The following is an 18,076-nucleotide window of genomic DNA, read 5'->3' on the forward strand; positions in this document are numbered from 1 at the left end:
GCTAGAAATGCCTAGGATATAAAAGACATGCAAAAAATAATTTGTTAAATAAACTAATGAAAACATCTGGAGAGTTTATTTTGGGGCCCATATTCTACTTGGTACCGAAGACAAAATAATCTCCAGATTAAATTATGGCTCTATTTAGTTTTAAGTGTTTGGACTAAATGATCTATGCTGTTTCTTCCACTGATGATAAATACACTATGACCCCTGGACTCCCTTCTCTTTCTGCTACTGTTTCATTTCCTATATCCAGCAAAAAAAGAAAGTTTGGAGATTAAGGAGTATGGCAACCAGCTGGACTCACAGTGGATGGATGTTCAAGGTTGATCATTTTGCCAGTAACAATTCCCTGGTATATGTTTGCACCTACAGAATTTGGTTGATACAGAGGTAGCCAGAAGGTATTATTGTAGTCAATGATAGAATTGTTGATGTAATAATTTTCCAATAAGGAAATTATCACAAGATTGCTAAAAATGGGAAATGATGAGTGCCCAAACCAGCCATTAAGGATTTGCATGTTAATGAGAAAAAGATTAATTATGGGCAGACTTAGACTGCAGTGTTCAAAAAGTTTTATAGGAAAATCCATTATATTCTGATAAAGAGCACTTGTAAATTTTCATTAAAATCTCTGCATTCCAAATTTTTATTTTGTAGGTGTTCTACTGAGCAATAATTTCGATTCCCTAATGAATCATAAATATAAAATCTTAAGGCTAAAAAAAAGTACTGCTAAAATTATTTTGGTAGGCCAGGGATCCAATATACCAATAAAATCAGTGTTTAACCAACCAAACAATAACACCAAAAAAAACCCCAAAATAAAAAAAAGGAAGGGTAAAATATCTTCATCAAACTTTAAATTCTCTCAAGTATATACAAAACATTCCTCCTAACCTGAGTGACAGGTGTGGGATGGGACAGGTTACCCAAGTGAGGAAATAAAGTCTGTCCTATCACAACAAACACCAGCAACAAAACAAAGGTACAAGGAAAGAGACTCGGAGGGAACACTTTGTAACCTGTATGCATGTCTACCTGATGTGCTATACACCTGAAACTAATACAAAATAGTGCTGAATGCAAACTGTAATTGAAAAATAAAATTTTAAAGAAAGCTCTGAAAAAAAAGAGAGACTTGATTAGACATACATATTTAAAGCACAAATATTTATCATCTGTTTCATTGTATTGTTGTGTCTCCTCAAGGATAAATTATTGGTTTTTTAAATGACAGAAGTTTCAGAAAGAAAGTGAAAATTGACTCAGTTTGAAACAGGGACCATTAATTATGTAATTTCACACATTCTCTGTATTCAGTGTAACTTGGCTACTGACTATCACAATGATTCAGCATTTGTTCAGAGCTCATATTTCTGTTAGATCATATACAAAACAGATGTCCAGATTTTAATTAGTCCAGGAGAGGATCGGTTCTCAAATCAATCTATCTTTATTTCTCCCCAGTACTAACAAGTTTTAAAAATTGTAAAAAATGTTCAGCATATTGATATGCTCTAAAATTTATGAGTTAAATATATAATGGTTATATTTTTGCAGGGCCATTAATAGATAGCACAGACTTGTGTGACTCCCTCATAGAAAGTACAATTGAAAACCTTCCAGGACTTTAAACAGCAGAAAACATTAAATCAGATTTAAAAATGACAAATAATTTAAGGCTAAAATATTTGGTATTAATAATTAATGCCAGTAGCCTTCCTAGCTTAATAAATTAAACATGCACAAGAACTACAACTTTGAACAAAACATCACAATTTTATCAGATATATATGTATGTATGCATGTGTGCATGTGTTCATATATATGTGTATATGTATGTATACATACATATATATATATATATAGTTTTATCGCCCTGAAAGGTATCCACTAAAGTTTGGCTTAATACATGTGTTACAAATGTCATGGAGAGTACCACTCCTTTAAATATATATATATATATTTTTTTTTCCAGAATATACAATATAAATATACCATATATAAATCATGCCATAAAACTAAATGCAAAATTTGCACAGTATTGCATGCATGATGTGATAATACATGCCCGTTAATAAGAATTTCCTTATGATGTCTTCCCTTCACAACTTTTGCTTTCTGCACAGTAGCAGTACTTGGGAAGTGAGGGTTCTCAAATAAGCATATCCAGCTGGGGGAAAATGTACCTTTCAGATTCCTTAGAGAGAATTACCTCATCAGGCAAATATTAGAGTATTACTAAATCAAACAGTAAATAATGCCTAAGAGGGTGTTTGTTATGTGAATCGATCAGAGTTCATTTTCCTTAATTTGGCTGGAAGATTTCCTTCCATCCTGGCTCCTCCCCCAGCCATCCTTTGAAGCTTTGGTGGCAAATCAGCCACTGACTGGCTCATGGGATCAGACAACATTTTGGTGGCTTTAGATACCAGTTTTTCCTCTGAGTTGCCAGGAACTGAGCTTATTCGTTGAAGTTTCATGGGCAAATCTCCCAAGCTGTAGGCTTTTTCTGAAGTTGTAGAACTCATCCTCAAGAGTTTTCTGGGGAAGTCTTCTCTTCCAGTCATTTTCTGCAGCTTAGATGGAAGTTTTGTACTAATGTCTTCTATTCCATCTAAGCAGTCTACAGAATTATGTCTTTCTTTGCTGTTAGTTATGGCTGGTGCTATTAAGGGGGACGACATAAGAAGCATTTCCTCCTGTTCTTTCACACTGTAAGGTGGGGTGGGAACTTCAAATGTTGCGTGGAACTGGGAGTAATCAACTTTAAAGAACCCTTCTTCTAAGGAAATCACAGGAAAAAAGCGATGACCCCAAAGAACTTCATCTTCAGTATATGACGTTCGAGCTTGACAAGTCATCCCTACAAGCAAAAAGAAAAGCCTTGATAAATTATGCAGAGTGGAAGCACAAGTAAAGCTCATTTGAACTAAGGAATTTATCTCACTTTCTTATTTAAGCTTTGGACTGTCAATCTGAGTAGAATAAGTAATAGAATATGTTAAAAAGTTTTCATATAACTTGAGAGCTTAGAGGCATATACTTTCTTTCAATGAAAAACACAGGGCACTGTTACTTTCATGTTTAGAAGATAAGTCATCAAATGCATAATTAATTGTTTATTTATCCATTAACCAAAATAAAAGATCATTGAATTATATCAACATATGTGTCTCTATAAGGAGATAAGTGTAAAAATCACATAATCATTTTCTACCATTCATGTGATATATGAAACAAACCTGCCTTTAAATCCAACCATTACCACTGTGTAAACTTAAGATATTTAACTGAGCACCTCTCTCCTGTTCTGTTGAGTAAAACATGGAAAATAACACTTGTGACACAGGACTGCTATGAGCATGAAATATAACAACATATACAGAAATGTAAAATTGTTGTATAACGTCTGCACACAGTTTGCTCTCATAAATGACAGCAAAGGTAACTAACTCATGTATTTGCTAAATAAATAAAAGCTGGAAATATTTCTGTGTTGGATCCATTCTTCTGGACCTTTAATCCAGAATGAACTTTTGACCAAGTTTTAGAAATCTATATACTAAAATCAGTAATCTGGGCCATGTGATGTTTTAAGTTCTATTCCTGCTATAAGAATCTCTGAAACTGATGTTAGATATCAAATGTCAAATTTTACTATTTAATTATGTTGCTTGGATATTTACCTCATGTTAGTCTGGTTTACTCAATTGTGTTCTTTTCATAAAACATGTATTTGGGATGTGTTATTATTAAATCAGTCAACTTTTAAATATTCATTGTGTGAAGACTGGAAGTCCATGAATAAATTAATAACATATATTAAATTTCAGTCTTATATTAGCCAAAAGTCACAATTTCTCTAAGTTTCAAAATTCACTACTTTCTCCTACCTTTACTCTCAGACTTCTATTAGAGTCTATTATAATGTAAAATGATAGATGAATTTTTAAAAAAATGCATTTCTTCAATAATTAAGTGTAATTTAAACCATGACAGTCTTTCTTCTTTCATTTCTATTCTCCCTCTGTCACTTTATAAATAATTTCTATTGTGTTTAAGTGTGGAATAGTTTGGATAAAGGGACATTCTGTCTTCCTAATAATTATACACACAATACTTAGAATTAGAATAAAATACATAATTAAAAAGCCATATTAAAGATACATCCTTCATTGATTCTTTCCAAAACCTTGTCTTATATTATTATCAGTTATATATCACCAAGGAGTACACTGTTGCCAATTACAACACTATCTTTATTTCAGAACATTTTTAAAGAAATTTATATTAAAAAAATGCCTATCATATCTCAGTCACTGTTAGGTGCTCTTTCTACATTATTTCTAATCTTCAATATCATTCTGATATGCAAATATTCTTATGTACATTTTTAAAATAAGACATATATTGCTCAAAGAGATTAAATCTCTTGACCTTTCTTGGGAACAGATGTAAGAAGCTGTAGGGGAAAAAAGGTGTCAGTAATATTCTAATTTCTGGGGATATTGTTGTTGTTTGTATCCTTCTGCAGTGATCACTTGCAATTCTTGTTCTTCCTGAAAATTAGTGATATTGAATTAATATAAGGGAAAAAGTCTGCCCTTTTAGTCATCTGTCCCATATGAGAAATATAAAAAATTAAATTGAAAAATCACTAGCTATCAGATAGCAATTCTCTTTTTAGAAATGGTTAAACTTTCAAAATATTTTAAAATATAGAAAAAAATACATTACTTATAAATCCATCATCTAGGGTTTCTCAATATCTTCCACCTAAGTTAGCATAATAACTAATAGCATAATAATAGCAGGAGAGATTGAGTGTGGGCTCCTGGGTGTATGAAAAAGGCCTGCAGCAAGCTGAGTGACTAAATCCATTTTAATACTTTGGTAAATATACCAAAAATATTTGCCAGCACTTTAATCTTTGTGTGTTCTTCTGCTGTTCCTTTTATACTTTTATTAGATGTAGGTACACAAATATCAGACATTTCCACTTTAACATTACGGTTTTTATACATAGTTTTGCCTCAGAATACTAATATGCAATCAACCTACGGGTGATAATATGAAAGCATCAGAAGGTGGAAAACAGGAAAATGTCCATGACGGTCAATCTGCAGAGTAGACAATGTGCTAGCGTGACATGCAGTTGAGAGGCTACTTCGTTTTACAAAAGCTATCCCAAAATGGCGTTGGAAAAAAATAAAATAGAAATTTCAATTGAGAAGATTTAAAGTAAATAAAATTATGTTTTCTAAGAACATGTATTTATCATAGTGTTCTTCCTTCTAGAATGTGGTATTTTATTTCTTACTCTAATCCAAATTATTTAAAAATAATCCATGCTTAGATTCGTAATTGCAAATGTCACTGGAATCAAAATAAATGGAGGCGACCAGCATTACTCAAAGGGTACTATCTGATGCATCTCTGAACTGGCAATGCAACTGTTTGCATGTTTTAACCAGACTCCAGACTTGAACAAATGTGATGAAAATCAACACGAGCTCATCTCTGTGGAAACTGGCAAAGCAACAGATGTTGCTACTGGAAATAGCTGGGACTTTTGAATCCTTAGATGAAAAACATTTTGTAGGGGGGAAAAAGATTTATTCTATGAACTGATTCATGGGTAACATGGCTATATATTATTATTTAATCTAATTTATTCCAGTGTCCGTGTGTCCATCTAAAATGACGGAAACAGTGTAGTCTAACCTCTTTTTTTTACTTTTCCCTTTCCTTACGCTGCTTTTACACCATGCTATTACGTTCATCTGTTTAACTGAATTAAATGTTCACTCAAATAAGGAGCCGGAAAGCTTTTTACGTGAACACGGCAAAGCGAGTTTTTATTTCTCAAGCCCTTAATTAATCTTTCAGAATACTTCTAGCTCAGTAGATCCTGGTCAGGGATGGTGCCTACGTTGCCTACAGGAGGGGAGTAGGCGATGGCTGAGTACAGTACAGCCAGGCCAAGGGGAAGGGCCGGGTGCTGCGGCACAGAAACCGCACAGTGTCAGTCAGCAGCCGCACAGCGCAGGCTTTATCTGAACCTTCCTACAGAAGCTGCAAGGGGAGCGAGGGCTTGGGGGTGGGAAGGAGGGAGCCTGGGGTCGGGCAAGAGAGAGAATTCTCCTAGAATGGTGGTTGTGTTTTATCACGTGTGCTCTAAACAAAAGGAGGAAAAAAATTAAATCTTCAATTAAGTCATATAATAATAACAGATAATATCACTAAAAGGCTTACTATGTGCAAGTGTCTTTCTAAGCACTATTTGCCTGTTATCTTGAATCCTCACAACAACTCTGTAAATTAAGGCCTGATTTCACTGGTTTCACATGGATATTGTGAGGATTAAAGGAAGTTTATTACTATATATATAAATTGCATGCACAATAAGTATTGGTCATCTTCTTCCAGAAGAGTCCTTAAATACAGGCTGTATGAGTTTTCTACAAATTTCATTTACACATACACTCACACCCACACACACAACCGCAAAATTCAGCCAAATAATATATTGCTTTTATTCCTTAAATCTATCCTTTTTGTCTGTTTTTTCTTCAACTGGGCAGAGGTTTTAATAATTAAATTGATGAATAGCTCAGCATGAACAGCATGAGTTATGTTACAAAGTAATTTTCTAGACCACTTTATGTATTGCTCTGAAGATTACTGAATAAAATCTGTAGCTGTTTCTTCCCTAAAATACTTCCAAAATTTCACCCATCCCCCAAGATGTAATAACTGCAAAGCTTACTTGGCATTCTCTGCATGGCCTCTACGGTATTACACTGAGCTGAACCCCAATTTAAAGTATAAGCTTTTTGAGAAAGCATATGATGCTTTTTTTAAAATAAATCTTGTTAATAAAACATAAAGACACTGTGTATACCACTGTTCAATAACACTAATGTTGTGGCATCAGGCTCCTCTGGGATATAGGTTGTATAGCTGCTAAGAATATATAATTGCTTCCAGAAACCAGTTTTCAAATAGGTGAAATCCCTTTAAAGCTCAACATATTCTGCCCAGACAGACTTTGAGAGAGGACTAGAAGTTTCTGGCATATAGTCAACCCAGAATTATCCTCTATTATTTACAAGCAGTTGCTCTTACAATGTGTTCTCTTATGTCAGTTTGCCATTATTGCTTAAGCTAGGTCAAAGGATTCTAAAAATAAACAACTGACGAAAAAATAAAAACAAGAAGGAAAACCTGAATATATTTGTTAGAAAATAAAGTGTCAATAAGAACTTTAGCAACAAATATTTCAAACAGAATAGTTTAGGCTTCTAAATTCTCAGAACAAAAGAAAGTCAATTTTTAACAATGGCCCCTAGAATATAAGGCATATAAGTGCAGGTGCTGTAGAGGGTCAACAGCAGGTAGAAAACAGGACAGGGAATTTGTGCTCATGCTGCTAAAACTGCATTTGAGAGCTCAGGGTAATACTCAGCAAAAGAACATGGTCTTGGAATATCACCTTGAGACTGTTGCTGTCTTACTGTTAATAAGACGGGCATATTATTTAAGTTATCGGAACCCTGACTGAGATAAAATATGGATAGGAATACGGGATAGTAACATGCAATGTATATGGTTATTACAGTTATAAATGGTATATTCTATTTAATGAGTCTTCCATATTACCTGGTAAAAAAAATAAAGGTTCAATAATTGATAGCTATTATCAATCATTATTATTATTGGGGTTCCAATTAATTAAAAGGTCGTCTTAGATATATTTCAACTCTTTAGTGATCATCTCATTTCCTAAGATCAACTCAAAGCAAATAAAATAATTTTCCCCTTGTTAAGTTCTATTAATTTGTTATAGACCATGTTGACTATACTTATTTGGAGTATGAAGAAAGGCCTATTAATACACACATTATGAACTGAGGCAAGTCCAGCACTGTCAGTCTGATCTGCCTGCACAAATGTGGCTACCTTTAGAGTAGCAACTACATCCCCCAATATATAATTAACTTCTACTGCACTACCTTCAGCTCTCCACTCACACTTCACATAGAAACAGGACGGAATTTCCACAGTACACTTTCAGCTATCACTCCCTTAACCTAACCATGGAAATGTACCATTCTTAGCACATATTTTTCTCTTTTCTTCACGGTGTTGATTAAAACATATTTCCTTGAATTGTCAGTTATAGAATCAAAACAATAGGAACCTAAATTTATTCATGTTACTGTTCTCTCCTATAAAGTTATGACTTTTAGCTTCCAAAACATCTTAAGTTGTAGGTATAATGTAATCCAATTACTGTTCTATTAGGGAATACCCCATATTATAAGACTGACATCAGAAAAGGTATTTTTCTAAGGAAAAATGTAATAAACTTCTAGCTCAAAAGCAAACAGAACATCTTTCAGATAACACTGGGATTTAATTATTTTGGAAAACATAAGTCCTAGTCTTAGAGAAGAAAACTTTTTGAAATACTGTCTGAAGCAACAGCACAAATGTCAACTTTTTAAAAATGTTACATATAAATTACAATAATTAAATGTTTAGACTAATCCTTGTTTTTAAAAGATACTCCTAAAGGTTTTAAAATAATAAATTCATAACCACTTTGTGTGCTGTTATGGTTGAAATAGATTGAAATTCACATGTGGAAATCCTAACCCCTGATATGATGGTATTAGAAAGTGGGGCCAAGTAACTTTTAAATTTATGTGATGTTTAAACAAAATAAATAAATACATTTAAACAAGAAACAAACAATAAACCCCCAAACTACTAGCATAGCTTCCTAGTTCCTTCAAAATCTATTTCTAAGTTACCATTACAGTTTTCCCTCTTTAAAAACCCTTAACAATAATAACCACAACACATGGTAAACCACACATGCCAGATCCAAAGCGTTTTCTACTATGTAAGTTACTGTGTCATTCTCTCCAACTCTCCATGAAGCATGTACTATTCTTTTTCTCATATAACAGATAACAATACTGATGTATGAGGAGGAGAAATATCTTGTCCAATGTAATATGACAAGAGATGGTTGTAGTCAAGATATAAATTCACACCCTCCAATTCCAGAGCCAGCTTTTCTTACTTCTATGCTATTCTGCTTCTATTTTCTTGAATGGACAACTTTCCCATTAGTAACCATTGTTTTCCATGCACATTACTTGGTCCATGCTGTTTCAACTGCTTGAAATATCCTTGCCCATCTCTTTACCCATTGACATAATTTCTCATATTCAAAGCTCAATCACATGCCATTAATTCTATGAATTAATTTAAATTTTTTTACTTTTAAATACATCATTGTCATGCACACACATGCACAGGCACACACATACATTCCTCACCACCTAGGTACTGTACACATCCCAATGACAGACATAATTGAGTCCAATCAGTAATAATACTTAACACATTAATTTATGAAACATCTTTGTTCTCCTAGGCACTTTTCTAGGTGCTGAATTATAAGGTTCTATGGCAATGGAAAAAAGAATGAACCCTTTCATCCTTCATGTTTAAACCTAGTCTTGAAAATGAGTAGTAGTTAGCTACACAGTCCATACCCACAATGTGAGAAAAACACATTCTGAGGTGGGGAAAGACATTTATACACATCCTGCTGTACAAAGGTACAACCAGTTGTACCTGAGTTTAGGATACAGTTCCTATTGGTTCATTCACTGCAGTTAAAGAAACATACTGTATTAAGAATAAGCCCCTTAAGGGGGCTCTTATCCACCTTGGCATCTCTAGTATTCAACACTGTGATAGGTATTAGATGCTCAATGAACTCTTGGGGAGAGACAGGAGGACTGGAGGGAGAGGAAGAATGGAAAGATAACAAATGTCTGCGCAGGAGAAGTCAACTTCTATACACGTTAGCAATCTATTTACTGCCAGGAGTGATTGCCACTGGCAAGGGATATAACTATTAATGAAATACATATCTGTAATATGTCCACCTGGATTATTTTCTATGTGTTCAAGGTGATCTATTACTCAACTCATGAACTCCAAAATTGGCTTTGAAAAATCTATACTAAAAGTTCATTGTAATTAATGGAGTAAGGGAGAAATTATCAAAGGAAGTTATATATAATCAATCTATAAAATATGAATGGCTCTTGTGCAAAGAAGCAAGACACATTTGCTGGTAAACTGCATTCAAAGATAACCAGTTTATGATTTCACTTTTGTAAAATTATACACCAATAAATGTATTGTCTACATATATTTACTGGAGAGGTTAGATTTACCTGCATTTAACTATTAAATAATATAATTAAATTAATTGTATATTGTGATACAATTGCATACTTGACCTCTAATTAAACCTAAAGTTGTGGAGAAATTTCTCTTTCATGCAACTCTAACTGATCACCTTAAAAAATGTAGTAGACCCATTTTTACCTAACAATTTAAAACTTGTTTTCACCTAATTTATGAGGCTTACTTCTTATGTATATTTTCTTCAATTACAAACTATAGCTATTTTATTAACATCTTCTTTGACAGAAATTCAAATACATTTGTTTGTTTGCAGGCTCAGAAGAGAGCCTGAATAAATATTTGCAATTCAATAATTGTTCTGGTTCTATGCTTTGCAGTAAAAAGTCAGAGAATTTTGCTTTTAATTTTGCTGTTATGTTATTGATAGAGTCTGAATGATAACTCAAGTCCATATCATTTTACGGAAACTATTACTGAGTGTCTTTTATTTTAGGTGTGAAAATGCCACATCACAGCAATAATCACAAATATATTTTAGCACATCTATTTTAAAAGAAAAATGAGTGATTGGTTTGAGCATGTATATACAAGTCTTATGAAAGAATTTCATTTTCTGCCATCATAAACAGGTATTTAACAGTCAAACTACTGCTTCCCAAATTACATAATTTCTCATCTCCTTAGAGAGTATTTTAATTTACTTCAATTTTTTAAAAAACCACAAGAAAGGCAACGATATAAAAACACAGAGGAAAATAGCCAATGAAATGCAAATAGTATCTTCCTTAAATTTGACATTTGCAGAAAGCAAGTAATAACCAAACTCTGTAGGTTTATGCTAAAATATAGCTCAAGTCCTAAGGCAGCTTAGATTTTCTCCCAGGTTTTAAATGATACATGATCTGTCAACAAGCATTCTGTTAATGCAAAGAGCCAAGGTCTAAGGGTAAAATTCTCAACTGGCCTGGTGGCCTTCTGGGGAAATTTTAACATATATATCTTTGCAGAATGTTATGTCATTTACGAGCAAAATTATTTATATCATATAGATGATACTAAGATATGCAATATATAAAACTGCTTAATATCCAAAAGCTTATTAATATTGCAAAAACAATACAGCCAAGGTCTAAACTAAGAAAGGAAGGAGGAAAAAGAGGAAAGGCAGGTGAGTTCATCCATTTGGGATACTGGAAATCAAACTTTCCGGTCAGATGCCCACTTAGGAATTATAAGATAGAATTAATAACTGGTAAAGAACAGACTTATTTCATGGCCATATATATCCACAGGTATCAATTTTTATGTTGTTTATAATCAGATACATTTTATATATTCTACCAATTTTAACAGACCCTTTGAACTAATGCTAGAAATACTTTTCAAACAACAAATTGCTAGAAATAAGTGCTAGAAAATAGCTTAATGTCATGCAGCTATTTTATTTCAAGGATATCTTACTCTGCCTCAGAAACATTCCAGAAGTTAACAAAGTAATATTTCATTTGACTGACCTAAAAAACATGTAAATTGTGTTTGATTAAATCTTCTTCATGTATATTGACATAAAAGTACCCAAAATTATTCCAAGACTGATGACACTGATTCATTCACTAATTCACGTCTTTATTTAACCAACTTTCTCTGGAAAGAAATGACAAATTTGCCTTTAGGGGATGAGTCAAGAATAACAGAAATATTTTATTTTAAGTGAAATTAAAAGGGAAAATATTGAGGTAATAATTTTTAAAAAATGGAGATAAAAGCTGATTGGCAGGATAGTTGTGGAGTAAGTTTTGTTTCAGACATATAATTATAAAGTAATGTAGATGACACATGATAGTAATATCATCTAATATACACTGCACATATATTCTAGAATCTATGCTAAGATATTTAAATGAGTTATTTTATTTTCATATTCCCTGTGGATTAGTTACTATCTTCTTTTTCAGATGATAAACTTATACCTAAAAAATGGGCAAAAGATCTGAACAGACACTTTTTCCAAGATGTACAAATTGCAATGACTGATATAGAAAGATACTTCACATCATATATTGTCAGGGAACTGAAAATGACAGCACTAATCTGGAACACTGACAACAGGTGCTGGTGAGGTTGTGGAACAACAGGGACTCTCCTCATTGCTGGTGCAAATGCAAAATGGTACAGCGGCCTTGGAATATAGTTGGCTGGTTTCTTATAAAACTAAGCGTGCTATTACCATACGTTCCAGCAACTGAACTCTTTGGAATTTACCCAAATTGGTTGGAAATTTATGTACACACAAAAATCTAAACACAATGTTTATAGCAACTTTATGCATAATTTCCAGAACTGGAAGCAACCAAAATGTCCTTCAGTGGGTCAATGAATAAATAAACTGGTGTATAGCGATACAGCAGAATGTTATTCAATGACAGAAATGAACTTTCAAGCCACGGGAAGGACTTGAAGTTACCTTAAATGCATATTACTAAGTGAAAGAAGCAAATCTGAAAAGGCTACAGACTGCACTATTTCAACTATGTGACATTCTCTGGAAAAGGCAACAATGGAGGCTAAAAAAAATCAGTGACTACCAGGGTTTTGGAATAAATAGGTGGCACATGGGATTTTTAGGACAGTGAAACTATTCTATATGATATTATAATAGATATATGTAATTACAGATTTGTCATAACTTAGAATGTACAACTCAAAGAATGAACCTAATGTAAGCTATGAACTTAGGTTGATAATGATGTGCACTTGTTGGTTCATCAGTTGTAACAAATGCACCACACGGGGGCTTGACATTGATGGTGAGCGAGGCTGTATATGTGGGGGGGAGGGGCTGCTGGTGGGGAGAAGGGGTGTATAGGAACTCTACCTCCTGCTCAAATTTACTGTAAGCCTAAAACAGCACTAAAAAATAAAGACTATGATAAAAACTGTAAGTTAAAATGTTTAAAAAAAAAACAAGTACAAAAGAGCCAGTCCCTACAATAAGTTAAATACTATGTGCTCAAGGTCTCACAGCTTGTAAGTGGTAGAGCAGGTTGCTTCTGTTTTGGAGTTCAGTATCTCAAGAGCCCTCATCTATACTTACAAGCTACATTTCAACCATTTCACTATGCCATAAAAGTAGACCTATGAACATTGATGCATATGGCAAAAGAAAAACTATTGAATATATATTGACCATCAAATCTGTTTTGTTTTCTAAGAATTCCTAAATTTTGATTATAATTCATAAAGTCATGAAGTTTTTTAAACTTTTAAAAAATTACTTTTAAAGATGGAATGAGAAGTCACCATGTTTTGTTGTTCTTTACACCTTAATTTATTGTTCTTAAATTTGTATATTCTAAACACCCTGCTCACCACATTAGGCAAAATACAACCTATTCACATAAGTGCAAATAGGCATATCTGTTTGCTGTGCTTTTATTTTAATTCCATTCAATTAATGGAGGCAATAAATAGGTATATTTCTATGTAGCCTAAGCTAATTCCCATAACCTAAGTCTAATGTCAAAGTTTCCACAAATAAAAAATCGTGTAATCATTCCTTAAAAATATGAAGAAAGTTCCTCCTCTGTAACTTGAAACTATCCTTATTGCTTATACCATCTAGTAGGCCCCATTCTCTCTGATGCTGACATCTCCTGGTTATATATAGGTCATCAAGCTCTTTTTAATCTGCTTCTTCCCTCAAGAAATACATTGTTTTCTTAATCTTTCTTTGGACACCAGTTCTTTGGGTACATATAATACCTAATAAATGATGAAAAGGTAAAGCTTACAATAAATACTATTATATAAGATTTAAGTCTAGGATGGTTATGAGCATATGCGAGGATCTTAATGGTGGAATGTTCCTATCATCATAAAAGAAAGGGAAAAGTACATTTACTATTTTTCAAGAGAAACAGAAAGTACACGTTCAAAACTTCAATCTCCCAGAGAAAGATTCAAGCTTAAGCTTCAAGGACTTTCACAAGCAGACATCTTTTCCATTGTCGTACATTTGATTTCATAATGTCGTATTCTTTATTTTGCCCTTAAAGAGAACTTGCTAAAAGTACGGAAGTGTTCATCCCTACCTAGATGTGCTCCTGCCTGGTGCAATAACATGTGATCAAAGCAAGGTTCATGACTTAGACGGCAGGCAAGGTTAAAAAGAGCTGCCATGACCTTGGTGAGATTGCTTTATAATTCATCAGTTCTTGATATTAACTTTGGAAGAAGCTTGTATATTCTGTACATTCTGTACAGATAGTTCCTGTTTTATCTCAAGTCCACTTCTTATCCAATAGAAAATGACCACTGCAACTGATTCTTAACCTCATATCATTCTGCCCACCCAAAGCTACTCTAGAACACGGCCTTCCACAGCACCTGACAATAACCTTGACTCAGAAACTTCCTCACGATTACCAGTCTTCTCTCTCACGGAGGACTCAATAAATGCTGGTTATTATTCCTGGTACTATGAATATTTTAATATTTACATTCAGGGACCAAGATCTTATTATCCAAATATCCAAAATTATTTCTATAGTTAAAGGTTACGTTTTTTCCATTTCCTTGGAATGCTAGAAACCTCTATCAGACAAGGAGTATTTGGTGTTGTACATCGAGAGAATATTGTACTTATCACCTGAAAAAAATGTGTCACTCCACTCAATGGGGGGTAATAGATGTGTTTTATCATGGACTGTGACACTGTCTTTTAGTGTTTTGCAGAAATCACCTTGACGGCTACGTGGAAAAAATACCTGATCAGGGCAAGACTGAAGCAGGTACAGCAGTAGGGAAGCTGTGGTAAAAGACAAGACCAAGTAAGTGGCTCTGTAGATGCATGAAAAAGATATTTATTTATGAGGCAAATTTAACAGGACTTGACAACTGATTGGCTTTAGAAGGTGAGAAAGACTGGCAACCAACAATTTCTTATAGTTAGAGTGATGAAGATGGACATGCCATGAAATTTTACTCGTACATCTCGGAAGGGAACATAAAAATAGTAAATTAAATCATACCCTTTTGTTTTCTGAACTTCTGAATTAAATCTGTCAGACAGTTTTGTACCCTCATTTTACAGTCCTAGCATGAGAGAAATAGCCATCTTCATGTAATTATTAAACTAAGAACAATCACTTCACCCTAACCAGTCTTTCCATTCTGCTAAGCTCAAAGGAAATGTTATGACCAAAGTGTCACCTCAAACCTCGTTTCTATATCTGGCATTAATTTCATTAATTGCAGCTTCTTTGTTTTACTCCTGATTTGCTGACAGAGCACTGGCTGGGTCTCAGCCAACTAATCTGATTAAAGAAATGCACGACATGCATCTTAATGCAATTGTTTCTGCGAGGCTCCTTTCTGAACACATAGGCATCAATAATCTTCAAGTGATTTGATGAGGTTAAAATATAGTTTTAATGGGAGCCATTACAGTTCCTATAATTAATAGGAATCTGTTGGAATGCAGCCATAGTTCACTATTCTTTTCCAGGAAGATGAGAGCAAAATAGGCAGAAAATGTACTTTATGAAGGTCTCTGATGAGACAAAGAATTATGCTTACTGTAAGCTGAATAACCTTACGGCCAGAACCATACAATTAAGGACAATTTTAACAAAGTATTTATGTAGAAATAGTAAAGGTTTTTCCTCACATTAAATAAGCAAAACTCTATGAACTGAAACTGTACATGACTAAATACCTTCACTAAATTCACTTTCATACAAGTAAAAAGAAAATAACATAAGGGTTAAAAACTCTAAAATACTTTATAAGTATCTGAAATTTTTCAGAAGGCAAGGTTAACATTTCAGAAAAAAGTCTGTTGTTGGCCAAAACACTATGTTCTCTGAATTGTTCTTTATGGATATTTTCACGTACCCCTTTGGGCAAAGACTATCTCCTATTCGTCTCTTCCCTTTCTAATACTTAGTTAAGTCTAGCACATACTTGGTCCTTACTAAACAATTCATGAATCTTGAGTAGCAAGTTACCAAGTTATTATTGATAACATGGGAAGTCAGTCAGAGCCTCAATCAGTCTGTCTCTCTCTCCCTCTAGATTAAATAAATATGTGCCACGCCTACCCTGTAAGACCAATAAATATGAGGAGTATTACTGCAGATGTTCAACAAAGCAAATGTGGAATTCATGTAAGGTAATTTTAGCACTGACCTTTGTTTATTACAATTTTTATCCCCACCTTGCGTTCTGGGTAGAATGTGAAAGTACAATTAAGCTCCTTTGTAATAGGTGATGGCTAATAAAGCTCTTACACATGGGTCTTTGGGGCCTGGAGCCTTCATTCCTGTGCCTAACACCTTGAAATTGCTACCTGTTACTTAACATGTCTCCAGATAGTCTGTTACATCATTAACACATTCATTCACACAGTTAGATATTGAGAACCATACTAAGCACTGAATATAAATTGGTGAGCCAAACAGGTTTAATCCCTATTCTAGTGGACACATGAGTCTAGCAAAGAATAGATTTTTAAACACAAGATTTCACTGAAGTGTGATAAATTCCATTCCAGGCCCTTTTGGGACACAGAGCTCATGCCTTCGCCATGTTCATTAGAAGTCCAGGAAAGTGAGGCTTCCCAAGGCAGCTAAAGAAACAGTAAGCTGGGAGGAAGATTGTTCTAGGCCAACAGATCTTCATACCAGAGGTGCCAGATAGCACCTCAAGCGTATATTGAAGAAAACCAGTTATGGACAAAGAAAGCATAGGCTGCAAAAAAGAAAGGAGGGATGAGACACCAAAAAGTAGACAGCGGCCACATCACAGGGAACCATGAAGCCATGGTAAGCAGATTACACTTTAAGGGAAATACATAAGCACTGAAGCATTTTAAATGTATCACATATCTAGCAAGTGATCACTTCCCTTTTGGGCTTATTTCCTTTCAACGTTCTCCCTTATACAGACTCTGAGCATGGCCATTTTCCCATAAAGGGATTTCACATGAGCTTCACAGGATCCCTTTTCCGAAGACCCTACTGCTACAGTAGTTGCTCCGGCCTGCATCCCCCGAAAGGTTAACTAGAAATGCGTTTCTTATATAAGCTGTCTTCTAGTTATACAATCCTTCATATGGTTCTTGCAGCATCTTTTCCTTGTGGCTGTATTTGGCTTCTTGGTTTCCATACATGAAAATTTATATTTATGGTCTATTTCATATGATCTAAAAATACACACTCTTTTCCCATTTTGTAAATGCATTTGCATTTTTCTCGCCAGAAAGAGTATCACTGCAAGAAAGAGGTATATCTTAAGCTTCTTATAGATTACTCACTGGTTTTATTTCAGTGGTAGACCCTCAATGAACACTTGACTTTTAAATTACTTTGTAAGGACTAAAATTTGGAGCAGTGTGACTTTGAAATTTTAAGCAGTCAAATCTTTATTGCAATGAAGGGCTGATGGTTAATGTTTAAGGAGACTGACGTATTTTGATAAATAAATATTTAAAAAATAATATTATAGTAATATAATCTCAAGTGTAGGACAATTTAAAGCCAAATACATTTTTCTCAAATTTACATCCCTTTAAAACCAAGGCAAATAAGCCAAGGACTACACACCAACAGTTTTTACTTCAAGGAGGTGGCAGCTCTTTAAAAAAATCCAGCAATTATATGATGAGTATTTCCTTTATGCCAAACACGAAAAGGCAATGACAATAGAAAAAAATTAATGACATACAACCTCGGACTCCATAAAGATCACAGCCTTATACAGAAGACTATTTATAAATAAATGTCTGACAAAAAAGCAATATGAATAAAACAAAAACGTATGTATA

General features: G+C 33.9%; 1 protein-coding gene across 1 annotated transcript in view; it reads right to left on the reverse strand.

Annotated features, from left to right (window-relative positions):
- Positions 1 to 1,875: 1,875 nt before the first annotated feature.
- Positions 1,876 to 18,076, reverse strand: part of KCNJ3 (potassium inwardly rectifying channel subfamily J member 3) — a 126,064-nt gene continuing 109,863 nt past the window's right edge. The window contains exon 3 of the mRNA XM_087819843.1: positions 1,876 to 2,875. Coding sequence (XP_087675969.1) covers positions 2,289 to 2,875 — 587 coding nt within the window. The 3' untranslated portion in view covers positions 1,876 to 2,288. The remainder of the gene's footprint in view (positions 2,876 to 18,076) is intronic.

This window comes from Miniopterus natalensis, chromosome 8 (assembly GCF_054644295.1).
Source record: "Miniopterus natalensis isolate mMinNat1 chromosome 8, mMinNat1.hap1, whole genome shotgun sequence".
Lineage (NCBI taxonomy): Eukaryota > Metazoa > Chordata > Mammalia > Chiroptera > Miniopteridae > Miniopterus > Miniopterus natalensis.